This window comes from Pararge aegeria, chromosome 2 (genome assembly GCF_905163445.1).
Source record: "Pararge aegeria chromosome 2, ilParAegt1.1, whole genome shotgun sequence".
Classification (NCBI taxonomy): domain Eukaryota; kingdom Metazoa; phylum Arthropoda; class Insecta; order Lepidoptera; family Nymphalidae; genus Pararge; species Pararge aegeria.
In genome coordinates, this window is record NC_053181.1 from 15,344,086 (window position 1) to 15,366,554 (window position 22,469).

Here is a 22,469-nt window from a genome sequence, read left to right on the forward strand (position 1 = left end):
CAAATCATGTACTAAGGCTACAGGAAAGCTTAACTAAGGGCAAAAATCCGCATGAAAGAAAAAGGCCCTACATAAGTGAAGTGAAAAGAACAAATGCGGACATTACAGACTCACTTATTGTCGTTTTCCCGGCCGCCGATGGTGTGAAGGTTGCGCAGGAACATTAGTGACACGAGTGGGTACGATCGCACCACGCGCAAACTGCCTGAGATCTCGCGGATCTCGCCCAGCGCCTGCTCCATCACGGTCATCGTGTTACCTGACACAAAATATAACATCAAACTGTGCGAAAAACCCAAGGTCAAAGTAAAATTTTTGTTAACTCAAATAGGCCTATCAACCCATTACCGGCCCACTACAGGGCACGGTCTCCTCTCAGATTTACACGCCTTTGAGTGGAGAATGGAGAATTAATCACAGGCATGCAGTTTTCCTCTTCACGACGTTTACCTTAATCGTTGATATAATTAATACTTTAATTGTTTAAATTAATATCGAAGCATAAAAAAATTCAAATTGCCGAGGGTCAAATTCTAGGCTATAGATATATTCCATCAAAAACGTACATACAAATTTTGACATGTTAATGTCATATCCACGCTTAGCTAACACCGTACACCACGTTTAGTACACCGTAAATGAAATTACCAAGTTATCAAGGCACACAAAAACACTCCCTTACCATATGCAAAAAATAAAATGGGTGATAGACCCATTACGTTACACCCAATAACGCTAACAAAAGACCTTTACTTTTAACATTCAAGACAGATTGGTTGTATAAAATAATTAAGAAAGTTCTTTGTTGTATTTCCTAAAAACCATGGCTGAGTTTCTCGCACCCCGGCGCTGAGAACCCACATAGTGGTCAAAAACTAATTGTGCTTAGAAAATAAATATAGCTATCCGTTTTATTCTAAATTTCTATAATATATTTGCATGTGCAGATTTAGGAAGATCAATGATTATATGAAGACGCTCATGGGGAAATGCTCAAAACTACTCTCAGTAAAATCTTTGAAAAACTTATATTAAATCAATTACTTCACTATTTTAATAAGAACGATTTATTGCACGGGCAGCAATTTTGTTTTACACGGGGTCGCTCAACAACGGATGCTGGTGTTGAGTTAGTAAAAAATATATTTAAAGCCTGGGAGAAGTCACGGGACGCACTTGGCGTCTTCTGTGACTTGTCCAAGGCTTTCGATTGTGTACAACATGAGACATTAATAAGAAAACTACACCACTATGGAATTCGGGGCATAGTTCTAGATTTAATGATTTCCTATCTTAATGATAGAATTATGATATAAGGACACAATGATTATAGAAGATCGGTGTTATTAAGATCAATTAGTATACCAAATTTCCAGTCGGTTCTATAAATGGAAGTAACGTGACTACAAATTAAAGTAGAAGTTAAATCCGCTGAGATTTGAGTAGATAATTCATAAACCGCAGATTTTAAAAAATCCTTCGTAAAGGAAAACCTGAGAGAGATTCAGTCAGAATATCAGTCGAAACCTTACGATAGCATTTCAATAAATCATAAGCTACTTATTCAAAAATGTGTACATATACTTACTAAAATTACAGAATATATAAAAGATTTCGAATAAAGCTACACAACTCGCTCAATCACTATTTATTCCCAACGAGTATCTGCTTTACATAATTATATTAGTTGAATAGGGGTATTTCCACAACAATATTTTAGCCATAATAATACGAGGGTTGCCAGCGTGAATACAAATAGAAGATTTGGTCTTTAACAATAATCGGAACTTCAAGAATCGTCTCTTTGGCTGCAATACGTACCTATACAAAGGACCCCACAGAAAACTTCCCTCGTTGGATATAAGGGTTAAATTCTACGAGTCATCTAAGTAAGCACTTACATTAAGAGTTCTCTGGCCAGTGACGTTGTTAGTAATAGGCATTGCAAAAAAATATGCCATTTATTTCGAATTTACAGTTCGGTTTGCTCCAGAAGTATCAAATCTTTGTTAATTATTGGTATCTATTATTATTATTACTATCATTTAAGCGATATAATAACAATATTGCTTTTATCGATATATAACTATGCGGGTAAGAGGCAAAAAAGGGTTCGAATAAAAAACGCTTAACCCTTCTGACCATCTTATATCATGAAAATTAAACTTAATTTGTTATACTCCGCGAAAAGCACGAGAATCTATATGGTGTAATTTTTAATTTCTTCATTCCTTATACTCCACACCAAAAATTCAAAATTCAAAATTCATTTATTTCAAGTAGGCCTAATTAATAAGCACTTTTGAAACGTCAAGTCAGTCTGTTTGTAGTGACTCTACCACCGGTTCGCAAGGCAGATTCCACTGAAAAGAGCCGGCAAGAAACTCAGCAGATTGCTCTTTTCCAACATCATTTTAAAGTTTAACAATCTTTAGAATTTATCTGTTTTGTGAGAGATGAGAGTAGCTTAACTTGGGTAAAGGTAGATCTAATATTACCTTCGGTATCATGTTATAAAAGCATATACCCATCCCCACAAAGGATCCAAACAGATCTTCGGCAATGTACCCTCTACGCACGTTTCGCTTCAAAACCGGAGCATCCTCAGGAGATGTTGACTTTACAATGAAATTTATATATCATGGATTTCCGCAAAGTAGTGCTTTTATCCAATATCTAACAATCTTAACCGACATACGTCCACAGCTGAACATCGGTCTTCTGTATCCGGATTCTCGGTTTTCATCGCTGTTTCAAGATAAACTGGAAGAAAAGGCATGGATCCGCTTTTGTATTTAGTTTTATAGTGTGCAGTAAAGATTCCAAACAAAGCAAAACCAAACAATACCTATGACACTATTGTTGTCATCGGTCGACCTAGTGGGACTGAAACCTATTATTTAAATCAATGATACTCACCACCCCCGGTTCGAAGAGATATATCTAACGTGCCTTTGACGTGAGTGCAGCCCCGGAACAGTTCAGCAGATGTGATAGAGTCTATCTTGCCACCCGAACAATCGAGCTTGCAACCACTATTGGGGCACCGTTGACATGTGGAGTTGTGTTTGTCGCCAACCTGTGGGTGAATCATGAAACTTTTGCGGAATGTTGCCTTTATTTTATTAGCGCAACTTATGGTACCCTAGTACCTACAGCCAATAATAAAGTATTGGGACCCTGATTTTGTTGCTGTCACTTTTCGACAAACGATCGTAGTGAACTTATGACCGCCGTAATAGTTTAGTGATGAACATATCACGAGACCCTGGGTTCGTTCCCGGGTCATGGCTAACATTTGTGGGTATTGGGTAGTTCGAAAGTCATGTTTTTTTCTTCGTTATTTTCTTAGTTATAACTGACGTACTAAGAAGTTAGTAAAAAACAGAGCAACACTTCGCAGGAACACCCACCAGATACTAAAGCCGCCCTACATCCATCAACCTGAGATGAAGTTCCTAAAACTTCTGGTCGTGAGTTAAGAAATTGAGCAGCATAGAGAGAAGGAGAGTTAGAGCTCTTTCCTATCTCACATGAGGATGTGATGCCTCGGACGCAGTGAACAGTAACTAGGCTGCTTTAAAATAGTTCTTACCTCCATATATCCGTTGGGACAGAAGTAAACACAGGAGCGGTTGAAGAGCAGCTTGTACGCCCGTATGGTGGGTGCACGCTGAGCCGCGTCCACCACGTCGTTCTGCGGTGGAGGCGTGGAGCGACACTCGTGCTCCGTCACACAGCGCCTCGATAACTGCACACGAAAGGGTTGATTGATAGATAAGTTAATATTTTACGCTAAACAATTTATAGTAGGCTACAGTTTTGTTAAAAGTTAAGTTAAGTTAGTTAAAAGTTAACAAATTCTGTAAATTATCTCACTAATATGTAAAGTAAGCAACAGTGCCTTCTAAAATCTCAAGAAAAGCCATTGCTCAACAAATTGACTTAAGATGTCGTTGTTAATAATCCCATACAGCGTAACTAACATTTATAAACATGTCTTAATTAGCAAAAAAGTATTTACGCGGTCTTTTGTCACGCAGCTGTCCACCACGAAATAAACAGTAAACACAAGTAAGATAATTGTAATAGTAAGATATGAGGATGGACGTAAAATCCGTCGGTTTTTATGGCCCGAAGTCGGGTCGACCTTACGACCTACGTGTAGATACTTATTTTTTCTACATGAGATCTTACTGTAGTCGTGGAGGTCGGAAGGGTGTCGAAGTCGCAGAAACTATTGACATTTAAGCCTTCACCAAGGTGTCTATGAGATTATCTTAAAACAGTACGTGCCTACGTACTTTTGTGTGAAAAAACGACCTTTTATTGCCAACCTCCCTGACGCAGCGGTGAGCGCTGTAGTTTTAAGTGGCCGGTTCCGGGTTCGATCTCGGCAGCGCCAATTTGGAAATTTATAATCTCTGAATTTGTCCGGTCTGGTCTGGTAGGGTGCTTTGGCCGTGGCTAAGTACCCTCGAACAACACAGACGTGCCGCTAAGCGATTAAATTTGTTTAATAATTGCCATAAGGTTACCACATTACCATCTTAGACTGCATTATCACTTAACAGCTTTTGAGGTAGGCTTCTAGAGATAAATTGATGTAAAATAGAAAAAAAAAACTAGAGTGATAAATGTATTGAATGATTATAAGTGTAAGTATGAACTATAAAGTGATATGGGACTGACTATCAATTATATGTCCGCTACACAATGTCGTAAAAAGTGCTATTTATCAAAGACGACGGACAATGCCTATAGAATAAATAATATAAGGAACACGTACAAAGACGTATGTACGTTCTGTGTACGTAGGAGCTCGAAAACAACAACATATTATATCTTGTGATCACAGTATTCACACAATAGAGTAAAATGCTGTCACTAAATCATTCTTTTGTGTTTTTAATATATAATGTTTTGAAAAATAATGTATTAGAATTTCAAAGAAAGATTTAAATTTAATAACTTGTAATGACGCACTAATTATGGTTAATATTCATATTAGTTTTACAGTAGTGTAATGGGACTCTTATGTTGAGAGTCGGACCTCTTAGCCTGATCTATAAAGCGTGCTTAGTCTTACTTCAGCTGTAAAAGGATTCAAGGTGTAAGGTTTACATATAACTAGCTGTCCCGGCGAACTTCGTACCGCGGATAATTTATTTAAACATTTTCGAGTGGACCAAATTGTGAATCTAAACCATCCTCGAATCCCCTTGAACTCACACAAAAAATTTCATAAAAATCGGTCCAGCCGTCTATTAGGAGTTCAGTGACAGACACATGCACACAAGAAATATATATACATAAAGATATTATTACATCTACACACGATTGTCTTGAAAATAAAATTACTTTGTTTGTAAGATTAATATTCTATACCTGATAGTGACAACTAAAATAAACCTTTAAATTATTTAGCTCGCGATTGGATGAAACGATTTTGATTTTGTTTTATTTTGTTTGAAAGGTGAACTACTCCAGCTGTTTTTGATGAAAATCCGAAATGGCCGCAGCCAAAAAATAGCGGATTACATATTTTTCATAATATGGGTGTCAAGTGAAAAAACTTGACTAGAAATATACCTACACAAATTTGAAAGTCGGTTCTAAGGTTACTAATACAAAGTTTCACGTTATCTTCTGTCTTGCTTTAAAGTCAAAGTCAAATCAAGTCAAAGTCTTTATAAATACCATACCATAAGGCTGAAATTTTATTATGACTCGAATAAATTTTAGCCCTGAGACTGGAGCTTTCTTTAGATTTAAGAACATTATAATTGATAAAGGTATCGATAATTTTAGACGATATTTATAATTTAATTAATAAATAAATAAAATCAATTCCTTTAATGGCAAGAGACCTGATGGTATGACGCTCATACCTTGGAGGCTTGGAAGGTCACTTCTGTGGGATGCAACTTGTGTTGATACCCTAGCTGCATCACACATCCAGGCTACTTCGTCAATGGTAGGTGCGGCTCCTTCCAGTGCCGAGCAGGCCAAGAGGCGTAAATATAAAACCTGGATAGCAGCTTCATTTTTGTGCCTTTTGGAGTAGAGACTTTGGGACCGTGGGGTCCGGAGGCAAGAGCCCTTTTCAAAGAATTATCGAAAAGGGTTATCGAGTCTACCGGTGATCCTAGAGCGGGCAGTTACCTTGGCCAACGAATTAGTTTGGCCATCCAAAGGGGCAATGCTGCCAGCATCTTGGGAACTGTGCCTCGCTGCGGTGGTTTCGAGGACGTTTTAGATTTTATTTAGATTTTAAATAGTTTATTTTAGGTTATAGTTATGTATTAATAAAAATTATATTCGAAAAAAAAAAAAAAAAAAAAAAAAATTCCTTTAAAGTAAAAATTGTTTTAATATTTTGAATTCTTTTAGAATGTGAGACTTTCAAATGTTCCTTTACGAATATTATTCGCTTGGCATAAAAAGCTAGGCTTATAGCTATAGCATTTTCAAATGGGAAGAATTTGCACGCCTAGCTGGCTTAGCGGTGATCTCTGAGGTCTTATAAGTGGGAGATCCGGCGTTCGTTCCCGGCGGGGGCAAATCTTTTTTTCTGGTTTTTGTCTGGTGAAGACTCAAGTCGCACCTAGTTACCAACCTACCAAAATACGTGCGGCCAAACAATTTAGAGTAGCGGTATGGGTTTGATATAACTGTCAATACCTACCTATAACAGGCTACCCCGCTAGGTGAAGTAAAATAAACTTTTCATTAATCTTGTACCTCGTAAGTATTTGCTGGACAACGATCAACACAGGTGCGTTTGTCGTCGTAGCCGAGAGAGAAGTTGGCGCAGACATGGCAGTCGCTGGGAGAGGGCCCGTCGCATCCGCCGAGACACGTGTGGTGACAACACCTGCCGTCCGACATGCAGGGACGCTCGCCGCATTTTGATGGACAATCTGAAGACAATTTATAATATTAGCGCCTTCGATCGATGATAATTAATACTTACACAGTGACGCGTCAAAAATTGCAAGATGATGGTAATTAGAAAACTATCGCCTATAAACAGTGCGGTAAACGCGGTAGATCACCGACGAGATGGACGGACCAAGAGAAGGCCGTAGTCGAGGCTCCTCTACATGAGTGCGCAAAAAAGCAACCGTTAGAGAAGAGTGGCGACGGATTGTAAAGCGATCCACAACACCCAGGTGACGACCGCGACCTGTCTATCAAGACTGTAACGACTAAGAAGAAGATAAACATAGCAACACTTCGCAGGGCATGCAAGAACACGTTCCACAACGTGAAGCTATGGTAGCCCACCAAACCCTCATTAAGATAGCGTGGTATCATATCTCTCTCATATTATTCTGAGCGACGAATTGTTATTACAGTGAATCGCTGGTCCTAATTTGAAAAAAAAAGGGTTACTGTTATTGTTTATCACTTTTAATAGTCTAAAAGAAGATTAGGCACTTTACCTTTTTTCTGACAGTGTTTGTCGTCCCAGCACATCAAACGACCCATGAAATCTGATGGGCACTGAAACTGGCCCTGCTTATGGTCTGTCATCCGGCTTTGCGCGTTCGGACACAGACCGCACAGACGCGTGTCGTAGTTTGACTGTAACACACATTATTATTACCTTATAATAATTTAACCAATATTATAAGCCTATAAAGGATTAATAATTAGCTAGTGTTTTTTTTAAGTCTCCATTTCACTAAGAAGTCTGATACTACCGAGAAGAATCCGGTAAGAAACTCAACAGCTGTTTTTTTCCAATATGAACATTTTACAATATAACGATTGTTATTCTATATTGTTTCTTAAGCCGATTGCTACCCAGCAACTGAACAAAGTTATCAATACGTAACACAATAATACCAAAGTTATTTTTATAGTACAACAAAAGCGGAACTAATAAGTAATAACAAAGAAATCCCACGCTCGACTAAGGCTCCGAACTCCGAAACAAGTTTTGTATTTATATTATAAGGAATATAATATCGGCCGAGAAGTGAGAACCGCAATATTGTTGTAACATACCACACGCCTGGCGTTCTGGTATGTAATCCGCATAACAGAAAATAAACAGGGTAAGGTTTTATCGAACATCATAACTCATGTATGTGATACGAACGTCACAATGGAACAAAGCTAGATTTAAATTAAGTGTGACAGATCAGAATACAGTTGTCACCACCCTGCCTATTTACGGAGTAAGTTCAAGTACTACGGAGAACGGACGGCAGCTGCTGCTACTACTACCACCTACTGGGCGTCGACGGCTCGTTTAAAAAGGTGGTGTTTGCAGGCCCTGAAAGTCACGAAAGAGACCTATCGCAACAAACTGAAATAGGTATTATTCTAAAATTTAGCAAAATTCATACTTTCATTCATACTTTTAACACTTACCCTGATTATATTATTGCCGGCTTCCTCGTTGATCTGGGTCCAGTCTATGGTGTTGGCATAGCATAGACGATCGTTGTTCTGAATGCGGACGGCGCCTCTCTCTATCCTCGTAAGAGAGCGAAGTCCTAAGGACTGCAAATAAAATAATATTTCAAATATCGTTTAAATAAAACCGCGAAGAACACAGATCTAGCTGCAGAGCGCAGTTTCATAGTTATTAGTTTTTAATTAGATTTTCTGTAATCTAATTATTACGAAGGATTGTGAAAAATATGGAGTTTATAACTTCTGAATGCTCTCTGGTCTCGTCTCATCCGTGGCTAGTTACCACCCTACCGAAAAAGAAGTGCCCCCAAGCGATTTAACGTTCCGGTTTCGTTGCGATATTGTGTGGAAACCGATTAGGGGTATGGACTTAATATAAATGCCATTCTCCTTACAGGTAAGCTCGTTACTATCTTAGACTGCATCATCACTTACCACCTGGTTAGAATGCATTCAAGGGTAACCTTGTTGTGAATTCAAAAAATAGATATAGTTAAAGCACATCGCTATAAGTGACAACTTTGGAATACCAATCATATCACGGTACATCGAAAATAGTATTGTCTGATGGTTCATCGGCAAAAGTATTGTCAAAAGATAATGCACTACTTACCATAATGTTATATTAATTATTATGCTTACCTCAAGGCCATTATCGAATATAACTAGAGCGAAATCCTTGAATAACTGCATGCCTCGTATCACAGAAAGGTTCGGGAACAGGTCACCGAGGTTACGCACACCTTTTAATCTGAAATTAAATGTCTAGCTTTAGTTAATCGCACATGGATAGACAAGCCGCGAATCCTGGATAGTTGAATTTCCAATCCTAATTAATCACGAATAATAGGTTTCAAAATTTTTAAGAACGAGAAATAATTGTTCGGATACGTATTTGTTAAAAGTCGATGTGGATTAAGACACAAAATATTGTAGTAGAATTTGCAACTCGTGCAATTAAGTAAAGATTCATGTCGAGTCGCTGCAATTTTTTAAAACGCATCGTATATTAAACGAACTATCCATTATTACATTTTCTTAATTAATCTTTTAGCGTTTTCGTGCAAAATCTTATCAATATATATTGACACTATTTAATGCTTCTTTTATTTGATGGTTAGTAAAACTACTTCTTCCAAATAAAAGTATAACTACGAAAGTAAACGAAATTTATTGCAATATTATTTCGATTCGACCTACCGACGAAGCGCAGGAGGAAAAAGTAATGAAATAGTACCTAATCTAATTGGTACTTTTTAAAAGGTCTACGTTCAGAATATGCGATTCTGCTGGCAATGTGCGAACAACTTTATAGCACAGACATAATATACGAGCACGAACATTTCACAAGTCATAAAACTGATTTCATAAGCTTGACAAAGGTCACAATTACTAATTAATTTAAAACATAATGGCATGTAATCAAAAACATCTTGTAGCTTTTTGTATTTAAATTGGCTAATAAAGTTAAACTTGACGATTTTGCATTTCGGTATCATTCTGCGTTGAAAACTGAGAAAACTGTTGCCAACTAAGTAGAAAAATTTATGAAGAAAAAAAGTCGAAAGAATCTAAAAGAGAAAGATGAATTATTTATTGTTGTTTGATGACTTTCTTATATTGTTGTCCTTTGCCATAGATTTCTGGTTTAACTATTAATATCTACTTTTATGGAAATAGCCGTTTTTATTTCGCATAAACCTAGCCTAAACAAGAACTGAAAATAATTGTTGACATAGTTTCAAATACTGAAAATATTTAGGCCAGATCTTATTTTTCTACGAATCAAATAAATCATTTAGAACGATAGAAGTATTTAGCCTCTGATGACGTATTTTTCCACGAATCCGATAGAAAGCCACTTAGGTAAGGTCGATCCGGTAAATTGTAACCAGCTAGATCAGAGAGATGTTATAATGTTTAGAGCCCGCATTATCTAGTAAATGGATACATTCTGTGGTTCGAATTTTGTGGGATATTTTTAGTTCATCATATCATATAAACCCATTACTGGCCCACTACATGGCACGGGTCTCCTTCCATAATGAGAATGGGCTAAGACCGTCGTCCACCACGGTCCACCAGGAAACCTCTTGGTGAGTTACTCGATGATATTAGATGATGTAAGATGTTAGAATCCAAGCAATTTCAATCCGCTCGGTGTCCGCACTAAGAGGACCTGGCATAAGAAAACTCTGCTTATATATTATAAAATCAAATTTCTGGGGGCTGTTGAATATTTCTACACAATTCAGCCCCCTCGGTCACCCTCCGCATATATAATACATGTTGGGTGACTCTTGAAACCTTCAAACAATGATATAAATCAGTCATATTTCACTGATATAAATCAGTGAAATATAATTGTCAAAAAAAGTGTACTGGTTCGTAAAAGTTACGCCGTTGTTGTCATTGGATAGGACCGTTTTTTAGGATCCGCGCCACGTTGGTTTGGTTCGTGTTTTACCCCTAGAAATAATAACACCTCAATGACATTCACTATAAAACTTATTGGTCTGGCAATGAACTATTTTGAAACACCCTTATAATTAACAAGCTTTTGCGCAATCGCTAGTCTTAACGGGGCGGAACAAAAAGCGTATTAAATCTTAATTTTCCCGTTGATGCGTTTTTTGTTGAAACGTTAATTGCTGCATTTACAAATAATGACGTGCAGAAATAAATGCGTTATAAATTGAAATAGTAAAAACAAGTAATAGTTATACAATAAAAGCCTGAAGCGGTGATAGCTTTGTGGGTAAGGCTTCGGCTTACCTTTCGTGGAGACCGAGTTCGAGCCCCGGCACGCACTACTTTTCGGAGTTATGTGAAGTAACGGTGAAGGGAGAGAGAGTTCTCCACAATGTTCTCAACGGCGTGTGAAGAATTCTAATCCACAGTTGGCCAACGTGAACGACTACGACCTAAACCCTTTTAATTCTGAGAGGAGACCCGTGCATTGTAGTGGGCCGGTAATGGGTTGACGCTGATGTTGATGATAACTTAGTAAAAAAGTAAAGAAAATCGAAAGATATTTTTTTTTTAATTATTTACTAACTTTAGATATACGAGTATGTATCATAGATACGAGCAAGCAATGTATAGACATATTTGTTACATGGCCATAATATCCAGCCATTGACATTTGGAATTTTTATCCCGGGATGACACTTTCAAATGGGATAAACAAAAACCTCCATGCTTAGTATGGCAGAATAGATTTTGAAGAATTTTATAAATATGTCCATGTGAATTTTGAAACAATACGCTTTTAAACCGGAAAAGCTTATAAGTATAATAATTCATGTAAGCAAGTTACCTATATATTAATATGTAGCCGGTAACCTCCCGAAGTTTCGGGAAACTGACGTTCTGGAAGGAGGCGGACGTGGCGCGCTCCATCAGGACGATGCTGAGGTGACCTTCGATCACCCGACATGCTGCTAGTTTTTCCATCGCGTCTGGATTGTTTCTGATATCCATCGATGGGCATACTGCAACAAAAAAGATTTAAATTTAATAACAGTTCACTTGCTTAGGTCTCCCACATACTATGGGTCGTCATCATCATCATATCAACCCATTACCGACACACTACAGGGCATGGGTATCCTCCCACAATGAGAAGGGGTTAAGGCAGTCCACCTCGCTCGCCCAATGCGGAATGGTGGACTTCACACACCTTTAAGAGCATTATGTAGAACTCTCAGGCATGAAGGTTTCCCTCACCGTTGAAGCAAGTGATATTTTAGTTACTTAAAACTTAGAAAAGTTAGTGGTGCTGGGATTGAAACTAGGCCCCCGCAAGTGATTCGATAGTTATGAATTTTTATTTAATTTTATTTCAAGGCCAAACTGTTTGAAACTAAGCATTAATATCAAAAATATATATAATATTCCTAATGACCTGCCCCGGCGTGGCACGGGCGCAATGTTGACAGTAATTCCGTAATGTCTGGTGGGAGGCTGCGGCCGTGGCTAGTTACCACTGTCGACAAAGACGTGCGCTAGGCGAGTTAACGTTCTTTTAAGATGTCGCTTAGCAACCGAGGTATAGGTTTAATAAAACTACGATACCCCAAACCGGTTAGCCCGTTACCAAATTAGATTGCATCATCCCTTTCCAGCAGGATAGACTGCAGTCATGGGCTAACTTGTAGTAAATAAAAAAAAATACCTACTGTATCTCGTAAGTTTAACTCGGCGTTTGCAATGCAAGCGAATATATTTGTTACGACATCAGCAATCTTCGAATTTCATTGCTTTTGTCTATTATAATACGCGTGCATTCTAATTGTTAGCCTACCTATTGAATCAAGCGGTCTATTGCTGTAAACAGCATTAAAATCCGTTGCGTACTTTAAGCGTTCTAAATGCGGGAGCGACTTTGTTTTATACTATGTAAAGAAGATAAAGATAGTAATGTAATATTAAAAAAAAAAATTAGAAGTTACAAAGTATGGATGTTTCTTTATCAACATAATAATTTATTAAACAATACACTTGAATAAAGTGTTACATTTGGTTTTAAGTACATAGTTACTGTGTATTGCTATTAATTTGGCATGCAATGTTAGTGAGGAGTACTTCATAGAATTTTAATGTAGGGTGACGCAATATGTACACCTAGTTATAATTTTAAACGAATTAAGATGATTTTATATACTTATTAATTTCAATTATTTTATCAATTAGAATAGTTTATTGCACAAACAGATAGATAATAATATACGATAAAGCCATATAATTATTATAAATCGTGTCAAATTAATTTACAACAATAATAAATAGGTATAGAAACATGCAGTGTTAGAATACATTATGCATTCTTTAAATTGTAAGAAGCAATTCACACTAAATATTTTTAAGTTTCGACACGTTTGTTTTAAAAACATTATATAATGAAAATAGATACTGGATTAGCACATAGGTAGGGTTGCCAACTATTTAAAAAAGGATTACATCATCTGATTCCAGAGAGGGAAGGAAAAGAGGGCATTTATTAATTTTTGAAAAGAAATTTTTGTGCCTTTTGAAGGACGTAAAAGTTTTTCTTTCTTTTTAAAATCATTTTATGCCACCTACATTTCGACGTGACTGATGGTGGCTGCTCGTTCAAAAACATCCAAGTTTGGCTTGAGGATACCAGCCCATTATTAGTAAATAGTAAAATTATTGGATTATTACAATGGGACAGGTATGACTATAGAAATCATTGTGTTTAATAAAGTGCTTGAGCATTAAATTAATTAGAATTACCGATTATATTTAGATACCATTTTAGAGTACAGGTGGCAACAAAAACATAAAATTTATACGAAATAAAATAAAAATAAAATTAGTTAGGAATGGTTTTTCTTATAAATTATTAATATAATAAATTAGGTAGGTTATTATCATGCGCATTGCATTTGATTCAAGGACTCTAGTTTTGTGAATCCGCCATGATGTTCAGCACAACAACCTGTAGGTTCACAGGGGTGTTATGATAACTCCTGTCCAAAAATAATAATTCTACTGTATAAGTTTTTGGCGGTTATATGAAAGCGCTACGCGGTTGCATAAGACCTACATGGTTTTATTTATGATTTATGTACTTTTAACGTATTTTGATTTAAATTTAATCAGGTTACATAAAATACATAAATATTAATGAAGAAATAAACAATAATTGATTTTAATTAGTAATAAATGGTTTGTTATTGTTTCCGCCTCATACTAGATTATGTGCTAATGGTCTCCCACGAAGCAATTACTCCAGCAGCGACATCGCGTTGTTGGAATCAATTTATACCATAAACTTGCTAAGAGTAGGATTTATACTAGTTAGGATTATATTATAGGTCATCTCACTATTATCCTGACACTAAGGATGTTAATACAAATCAAAATTTTGTAATTTACTTTCAGTTTCGTTAATTCCAAAAATAAATAAACTTATGACTACAAGTAATAAGCAAACGTTATACGCATTTAAGACTGAAAGGCTTGGTTGCCGGTGTAATTACAGGAGGCACTTGAGGCTTAACACCCACGTTTCGGGTTGATAGGCAGAGCGCGGCGTGGTTAGAATTATACGGAAAAAATTTTCCGCTTTAAATTATTATTGCATTAAAAGTTGTGTTTATTAAATAATCCATTTATAGTTGTAGAATAGGGGATGAAAGTATGCTTGGAAAAATATACCTGAAAAGAAATTGTACACGGACAAATAAGCGGGCAACCGCTTGTAATAAAATATAAGAAGGTTGCAAGGTCGCACTATTGCGTACTATTATCAATTCCGTGCTATTGCGTAGTTCGTCGTCAACGTCTGTCTTTAGTTCGCAGTAGGTGATGTACGTTCCGTTAGTTTACGCGACGTGAGCGATACGATATGTTTCTTATTGCAATAATTGGCAACCCCAGCAGCTTGGCCACCTGCACGGCTAGCCAAGAACAGGGGACAAAAATTATATCCCCCGATTATATCACCTGATAAGGGATAAAATTGACATGTCCACCTGCCAAATCACGGCAACAGGAAATTAAACCCTCGTTTATTATTTAGATTTATTTCCACACGTGCGCCAATGCTCGGAGAATAATAATTGATAATGCTTTTGGAGAAGCTCAAATTTTGTCATTTCCCCGGAGATAAAAATAAGTCCTGCCCATGCTAGCCGTGCTTATGGTATTGAATAGAAGCAGGCGTTACTTTGCGGAAATCCATAATATATTATGAAAATTAAGCTTAATTTGTTATACTCCGCGAACAGCAGCAGAATCTTTACGGTGTAATTTATAATTACTTCAATCCGTATACTCCACACCAATCGTTAAGAAAAATTATTTATTGTAAAGTCAACGTCTCCTGAGGATGCTCCGGTTTCGGAGCGAAACGTGCGTAGAGGGTACATTGCCGAGGATCTGTTTGGTGTTATGTTAAATTACCGAACTAAGTATTAGCTATGTATGCTTAACGGACTTCTATCAGGAACTGTCAGGCCGATATATTAGGTATACTATACTAACGTGTACGGAGGAAGGTTAGGGGGCTAACCGTAATAATATGTATTGGCGGGTTTTATAATTTACTAGCTGTCCCGGCGAACTTCGTACCGCGGATAATTTTTTTATGTGATGAATCTTATATTTTAATACTTATTATCCTATTCCGGTCTAAGAGGAATCCCAAAAAAATCAAGTATCATAATAATTGGTCCAGCCGTTCTTGAGTTATAAATGGTGTAACTAACACAACTTTCTTTTATATATAAAGATATAGAATATTTTTTGTTTAATCAAAGTTGGCAAGATTGTTAATGTTTCGTTCTTTTTTTATGCAGTCTTCTTAGTACCCATAAAACAAGCTGTGGCCTAGATTGTTATGTGTGTATTATTGTAGTATATATTTATAACTAGCTGTCCCGGCGAACTTCGTACCGCGGATTTTTTTTTGATGAATTTTATATTTTAATACTTATTATCCTATTCCGGTCTAAGAGAAATCCAAAAAATCAAATATCTTAAAAATTGGTACAGCCGTTCTTGAGTTATAAATGGTGTGACTAACACAAGTTTCTTTTATATATATAGATAACATAGAACACCTTTTAACAATAATAATAATCTGTATCCCAAATTTCAGCCCTATCCGTCAAGTGGTTTGAGTCGCACTTTGATAGATCAGTCAGCCACTCATTAAGTCCTTTCAAAAGTAAAATTAGCAAGCATAAACTTACGGATAAGTAACTAAACGTTCTTAACGTTCAGTCTTTCGCAAGGTCCTTTGCGAATTTCGATCGTAATCTTAAACATCAATGAGCATCTATGAACCCAAACTGCTTGAGACGGTTTTATGGTGTCAAATGAATACGATTTTCTTATGCAATCGCCACTTATCCACTACATAGAAAATATCGCATCTGATCATTTGAAAACACCTAGAAGAAGCGCGTCCGACGCAGTACAAGCACTGCGCATGTGCAAGAATTACGCGGGATGTTAAGTACTGAAAGCTGAAATGGCGTCTTTGCAAACAAGCATTTGGCTCGAGGCAATTTTGTAGGTGATCTTCCACAAAATCGTCTCGATCATCCCTTTTCCTAAGTCGGTCCATATTAAATAAATTGAAAAGCAGCAGTTTGATTGCTGGTTAATAACTTAATTAAATATTTGTATTGAATTATAAAACCAATTTCATACCCAAATAGCAGGCGTGGTGTTTATCAGAAAATAAATCTTTTTAATAAAGGTTAAATCTTGCAACTGCCATTTCAGTAACAACAGGTTGCCAATGGGTCGTATTCACTTTTTTATAAATAATTAGAGTAATTTTACACCGCAGGTTGTAAACTCAACGCTACGTAGAGATTTAACGTCGCCAACGAGGAAGAGAAGAACTCCCGAGGGATTTTTTTGTGTATGGGGCCTTTTTGTATCCCGCTAAAATTGCAAGGATCGTGAATCACAGACGTTTACGCCTTGCAAACTTCCAGTTTTTATTATCGACCTTCTCATTATTGTTACATCTTCTAGAAACAAGTCTTGACTAACGCGTTTGCTGTAGATATGCCTGGGTGTCTCGCATTCATATTATAAATGCAAATGTCGCTGATTAAAAGGACGACTAATCAACAAACTCACTTTTCTAATACTAGTTTTTGGGGACGTAAAGAATATCACGAGTATTTTCAATACCCGAAAGTTTCGCTTTGTATTTAATAGGCTATGTTATTCTCCGCAACATAAACTACGAGTATCTCTATACGAAATCTATCGTTATCCGTTGCTCTGTTGCTGCTAACAAGAAGAATTACCAACAATCATAATCAACATTTATAATATTAGTAGATAGGTTCTTAATCAACCCAACAGATATGTATGTGATTGCATATTGAAACAGGTTAGGTAACCAACAGAATCTTCAGTTTTTGTTGGTTTACCAGCGCATATTTCATACACGCACGGGCAAAAAAAAATGAATGAATTAATGGATATGGACACACTTCGCATACCTATTAAATTTATCGCAAACATTAAAACTTCAATTTGATCTACACTAACATTTTATTGTATTACGTATTCCTTCAACACTGATGGTAAATGGGCATGGAATGCATCCTACAAAGTGATCTGTGTCCATCTATATAAGCCTCATGTCATTATAATTACACCGGCACCTTTCAGACTGGAACACAGCAATGTTGCTCGGAAGCAGCAATAAGCATGGAGGTAGAGCTTCCTCGGACATGAGCCGTCACAAAAAGCTTTGCTATTACTAATATGAATATTTGCACAAATTTATTTATACTAACGAGTTTTCACGATATTAAGTTTTGTTGTACGGATCGTATAACCGTCTTCAAAAAGCAAGATACAGCTCAACTTGAAGCAAATAAAAATCAAAATACCAAATTACAGATACAACGTTAACAATTTGGCTTTCATACCCAAACATTCACCCCGTGCTTAATAAAATCCCCTTTAGGAAAAGAATTTTAGAAAAGAATCCCCTTTAGGAAGAAAGTAAATAAAAACCCTTTATTATTAAACCTTCAGCTGTTTGTGCTGTTTTTTGTTTTGGTTGTAGTCGATTAAATTTAATATTAATATTGAGCTTAATATTAATTGAGTGTAATAGCCTTCCGCAAAGTAACGCTCACTTTCCTATATCTATCCAATACATAATTCCTTCAATTATTTAGTATCGCAGACATTCCCTTAGTCGCCTCGTATGACATCCGCAGGAAGCAACGGGGTGGTGAAAAACTGTATTACAACACGGCAAAATAAATAGCTATTCAAAAAAAAAATTTTTTTTTTATATTACAAAAATCTCAAAGTATCTCATTTAGAACTCAGTATACGCGACGCAATGCGGGTATACAGTACTTACAGAGTCTTAAAAGTATAACGACTATACTTATAAACTTGACACAAATGATAACAAAACAAACATTTAACACGGCAATATTTCCCAGATATAAATAAATGACCTTTTCACCATAACTCGGCTAAAAACAACGACGCAATAATTAAAGTAGGTATGTACGTACACTAATCAATGAGTCAGGCATGATTGTACAGTTTGTAAAGTGCGGGGGATATGAGACCGTGAATGAAACTACGTATATGGTAGGTTGTTATGAGTTTATTTTTATTTTTTTTTACACATTTTTTTTCATCACACGGTAAACCACATCCTTTTATGTACAATCTATATATTTAAATGTCGTTAAATATTTGTTAAAGATAACAAATAAAAGAGGTTTTATCTACGACTGTTTGTATTTTTTGTTGGTTTATCCATTTCTATATTAATTGAGAACCTATTAAAAATAATACGTTTAGAGGGTAAATGATCCTATTATCACCCAGTCAGAATCTGATGAGAGGATCCCATGGAAATCGAAAAAATCCTATATTTTTAAAGCCATGCCTATTCAAGTTTTTTGGAGCTCTCTTTAAATTATACCTGTACATCAACATGTGGCAGGTGTTATTTCGTCAGCGTCATTGAAGTCAGTTGTCGTTACACAAACAGAACTTGGGTACTTATGTAGTAAAATAAGTACCCAATTTATGTTTGCGTAATCTTTATATATATATTTCTTGTGTGCGTGTGTATGTCACTGAACTCCTCCTAAACGGCTGGACCGATTTGAATGAATTTTTTGGTATGCGTTTGGGTGACACCCTGAATGGTTTAGATTCACAAATCAGCCCGACAGATGGCGTTAGGGTCCGCTTGTCTTATATATATATTTGTTGTGAGCGTGTGTATGTCACTGAACTCCTCCTAAACGTCTGGACCGATTTGAATGAATTTTTTGGTATGCGTTTGGGTGGCGCTGGGGTCCACTAAATAAATATTCAACAACTAATGAAATGTATTGTAAAAATAGTCTGGTCAGAGGTATTTTTTCACGACTTAAGATATCCTATACAAATGACTAGGTTGCTTGGAAGCAGTTTTCATCTGCCGCAGGATAGAAAAAATATTGTAAAATGTTGTTGGAATCTTAAGAGCAACTACTGAATTGCTCTTGTCGGCTGCTTAGACTCGGTAGGATACAAACATACAGTCTTCACGTTTCTACGAGTCGTATAAAGGAGGCATAACTGAAATAAATTAATTTTGAATTATTTGAATTAATAAATATGTGTATACGGTTTGATACAATAATTAAACGTTGTTCGTAATATTGGAGGACAATCATTATTAAAAATATGTCTTTAATATTGGAGAATAAATAAAAAATATTTTTCAAGTCAACTTGGTATAATGTTTACAGCAACATGGCAGCGTGACCGCAAAGCCGGACGCCAGGCAAAGAATGTCGGTCTGGTTCCACTGCGCCAGAACATTGTGGACTGTGTGTATGTATGTATGACGGCCGGCATTTGGCGCAGTGGGCAGCGACCCTGCTTTCTGAGTCCAAGGCCGTGGGTTCGATTCCCACAATTGGAAAATGTTTGTGTGACGAACATGAATGTTTTTCAGTGTCTGGGTGTTTATATGTATATTATAAGTATTAATGTATGTTATTCATAAAAATATTCATCAGTCACCTTAGTACCCATAACACAAGCTACGCTTACTTTAGGGGTAGATGGCGATGTGTGTATTGTCGTAGTATATTTATTTATTTATTTTTATTTTATGTATAGCGATACAAATGAACTTCCTCATTCTAGTTTTCTGTTAAAATCGGACTACAATATTACTTTCACTTGTGTGCCATTTCGGTGCAAAGTTTATAGCAACATGGGCGCGTCACCGTAAAGCCGGGCTCCAGGCAAAGAACATTGTGGACTGTATGTATAGTGATACAAATGAACTTCCTCATTCTAGTTTTCTTTTAGTATCTGACCACAATATTGCTTTGACTTGTCATTTCGGTGCAACGATTATGGCACCATGGGCGCGTTACCACAGAGCCGGACGCTAGGCAAATAATGTCGTGGTCCCGCCGCGCCGGTACTCTGTGCACGGCGAGTGCATTGCGATGCAAATGAACTCAGCGCACTCCGCAGAACGGCGCCCCGCACTCCACCGCTCGACCCAACAGATATTTATAGTGCATGGAATGTTATTGTACTCCTCGCAGGTGCTAGTGATGTCCGTTAATTTGTATCGACATTGTTTTTATTCGACTATGAAAGAAAGAAGCGGTGATAATCCAGTAGGTAAGACATCGACTTAACCTTCGAGGGGCCGGTTCGAATTCCAGCACGAACCTTTAACATTCAAAGTTATATGCGTTTTATGCAATTATAAAACACCTGCTTCAACGGCGATGGAAAACATCGTAAGAAAATCTGCATGCGAAAACCTGGGTTCCTATAATGTTGAATAGAGAACGTTACGATAACGAAAGTTGAAGATGATGAATGTGGTGGCGGCAAATCAGAATATAGTTTTCACCACCCCTCCTCTTCCTGCAGGTGTTGTGCGAGGAGAATAAGGGAATATAACGGATAAGTGGTGCCAGCATAGGACTGTTCTAGGCTAATAAGATGATAATCCAATCGAGTAATATAATATTTCTATTTCATACAACATGATGTCAAGGCAAAATAACGGACGTGATAGATAGAGCAGAAATATAAATATATCAAGTTTGATATTAATTTGTGAATACATTCTGCAAATATATATAAGTCGTATGAACACTTATAACCAGTCTTATGTCGGTATGTTTAAATGAGCAGCAATCATAGTTTTAAACTTAGTTTGGTGAAAAAAGCTGTGTTTATTTTTGAAAATTTTACCTGGATTTCTAAACGCACTTTGTCGTACTTATATGCCATACAACAAGGATTTAATATGTTACCCTTAAAGGCAATTTTCATTTTGTCATAAAAAAAAAGATGGTGGATGTCGATAAAACAACTATCGATACTCGATAGAATGACTTTCAGTCTATAAACAACACTGGCACACTCGTGAAACGGAATATTGAACGCTTACGAGCCCCGGCCCTTCCCCCTTCCACACTCCCCGCGCTTACTACGTCGTTACTACAGCCTCCATTCCGCCCGCACCCTTCGGCCCCTTACTACGAAACCGTATCGCGACAACCCATACATATAAAATGTATAGAATATCAAAACAAAAATACCTTACGGAAATAATAGTTGCTGTTAAAAATAAGTAAACCACTTTCGATACATCTTCGCTAGGTCAAAGCATACCGTTAACTACAGCGTTTAGTAGCTACCTTATTTTTTCAAATAAAGAATTTAAATTTAAACTATTCCGAGAGATTTGCTGTTCTCTATTAAGAACTGCTCTTCATGTCGAAATGTTAGCTGCTAGAAAATGCTTTGGAATAAGGTCCATCTCATGTTCAATGCATGCATGGTTGTGAACTATAGCTAAAAAAAAAAAAAAGGTCTGTACGAGATTCTCACAAAATTTAAACGAAATAAACATGCGATACCTAATACCCTACTCCATTTTTTAATTAAATTCTTGTTTATGACTTGTATATTTTTTTAATCACTTATACCTAAGGTAATCTTTCGATTAATTTTTAGTGTAGCGTGTTTTAAAATAAGAGAAAATAGCAAATGTTTTAAGTGTACATACATGAATAAAAGAAAATGAGTTTTTTATGCTACTACTTATATTTTTTTACTACTTATATATGTTAAATATTTTAAAACATATTTAGGACAAAAATATTAAAAGATAGTTTTACAATAAGACAGGCATGCAAAATGGAGAATGAAAAATACTTGCAAATGAATCGACCGGAGTTCTATTTTTTTCGGTTTTAGCTTTTCTCGACTAAGAATGCTGATTATGGCCGGAAGTAGCGTTCGTCGTGCGTGTGTGACACTGTCTGGTAATTTTCGGAATGGATTCATTAACACTTACATTTATTTTAAATCATTACCAAAGAATTAAACTGATATCTATAGAAGTGTGCTTTGACTTCCGTCAGAATTAAAACACAGTTGAAACCGGTAAAAGTTACGTATCTGACTTTGACTTACAGCTGTCTTATTTGACTAACTTTTAACTTACTTTGCGCAAAGTCATAGTA

General features: G+C 36.5%; 1 protein-coding gene across 1 annotated transcript in view; it reads right to left on the reverse strand.

Moving 5' to 3' along the window:
• LOC120632927 (insulin receptor-like) overlaps nucleotides 1–22,469 on the reverse strand; it is a 123,612-nt gene that overhangs the window by 26,610 nt on the left and 74,533 nt on the right. The window contains exons 3-10 of the mRNA XM_039902959.1: nucleotides 11,750–11,924; nucleotides 9,073–9,181; nucleotides 8,386–8,517; nucleotides 7,449–7,590; nucleotides 6,745–6,923; nucleotides 3,596–3,751; nucleotides 2,920–3,079; nucleotides 115–259 (exon numbers count right to left, since the gene is read on the reverse strand). Of these exons, the coding sequence (XP_039758893.1) occupies nucleotides 115–259; nucleotides 2,920–3,079; nucleotides 3,596–3,751; nucleotides 6,745–6,923; nucleotides 7,449–7,590; nucleotides 8,386–8,517; nucleotides 9,073–9,181; nucleotides 11,750–11,924 (1,198 nt within the window). The remainder of the gene's footprint in view (nucleotides 1–114; nucleotides 260–2,919; nucleotides 3,080–3,595; nucleotides 3,752–6,744; nucleotides 6,924–7,448; nucleotides 7,591–8,385; nucleotides 8,518–9,072; nucleotides 9,182–11,749; nucleotides 11,925–22,469) is intronic.